The sequence below is a fragment of the Hipposideros armiger genome, unplaced genomic scaffold, assembly GCF_001890085.2.
Source record: "Hipposideros armiger isolate ML-2016 unplaced genomic scaffold, ASM189008v1 scaffold_30, whole genome shotgun sequence".
NCBI classification, from domain to species: Eukaryota; Metazoa; Chordata; class Mammalia; order Chiroptera; family Hipposideridae; genus Hipposideros; species Hipposideros armiger.
The window spans coordinates 2,766,564-2,767,551 of NW_017731380.1; the positions used below are offsets into that span (position 1 = coordinate 2,766,564).

The following is a 988-nucleotide window of genomic DNA, read 5'->3' on the forward strand; positions in this document are numbered from 1 at the left end:
CTTACATATTGGTGTAGCATAGTCAGGATTTGAACGTGGGTCTTCTAACTCCCAACTCTACTGCTCTTTCCTATGTTCGCATTACCTTTTTTATATAACTCAGTATAATATCTTCTGTAATTAAACATTCAATTCATTAAAACTAATATACTAGTATTCTTTTTTCTTTCAAATGGTCATTAATTCTGTAGTTGATAACTATTGTTAGAATATCATTTGCAAATTATAATAGTATTTTAGATGGTTTATTATTATCTTTCTTTTCACTAGAATTAGTGTTTTGGAGAGTTTGCTCTAAAGGGAGAGTACTTGCATTTAATTATCTTTCTAAATATTTTTTAAAATTGAAGTAAAATTCACATAAATATAAAATGAACCATTTTAAAGTGCATAATTTAGTGGCATTTCATGCATTCAGTGTTGTGCAACCACCACCTCTATGTAGTTTCAAAACATTTTCCTTGCCCCAAAAGGGAACCCCATACCTATTAAGTAATTTCTCCCCATTCTTCCCTCCCCCAGCCCCTGGCAAGCACTAGGTAGCGCTCTATCTCTGTGGATTTACCTATCGTGACTATCTCATAATGGAATCATACAATATGGGCCTTTTTGTGTCTGGCGTCTTTTACTTAGCATAGTGTTTTCGAGATGATTCACATTGTAGCATGTATCAGTACTTTCTTCTTCTATATTGCTCAATAGTATTCTATTGTATAAAAATGTATTTTTTTTTTTTTAATTTTCAAGGTGTAAATGGGTCAATAAATGGAAATAGTACATCATCTGTGTCTGGTATCAACACATCTGTACTATCCACTACTGCTTCAAGTTCCATGGGACAAACGAAAAGTATAAGCTCAGGTGGAGGAAATCGAAAATGTAATCAGGAACAAAACAAAAACCAGCCTTTGGATGCTAGAGCTGAGAAAATCAAGGATAAGGTAAATCATTCTTTCAAGGACAAATTTATAACAGATTTTTTTTTTTT

The 988-nt window shown here is 32.4% G+C and overlaps 1 protein-coding gene across 1 annotated transcript in view; it reads left to right on the forward strand.

Annotated features, from left to right (window-relative positions):
* The window catches only part of BAZ2B (bromodomain adjacent to zinc finger domain 2B), a 277,499-nt gene that overhangs the window by 177,986 nt on the left and 98,525 nt on the right, over positions 1–988 (forward strand). The window contains exon 5 of the mRNA XM_019636819.1: positions 703–941. Within this exon, the coding sequence (XP_019492364.1) occupies positions 703–941 (239 nt within the window). The remainder of the gene's footprint in view (positions 1–702; positions 942–988) is intronic.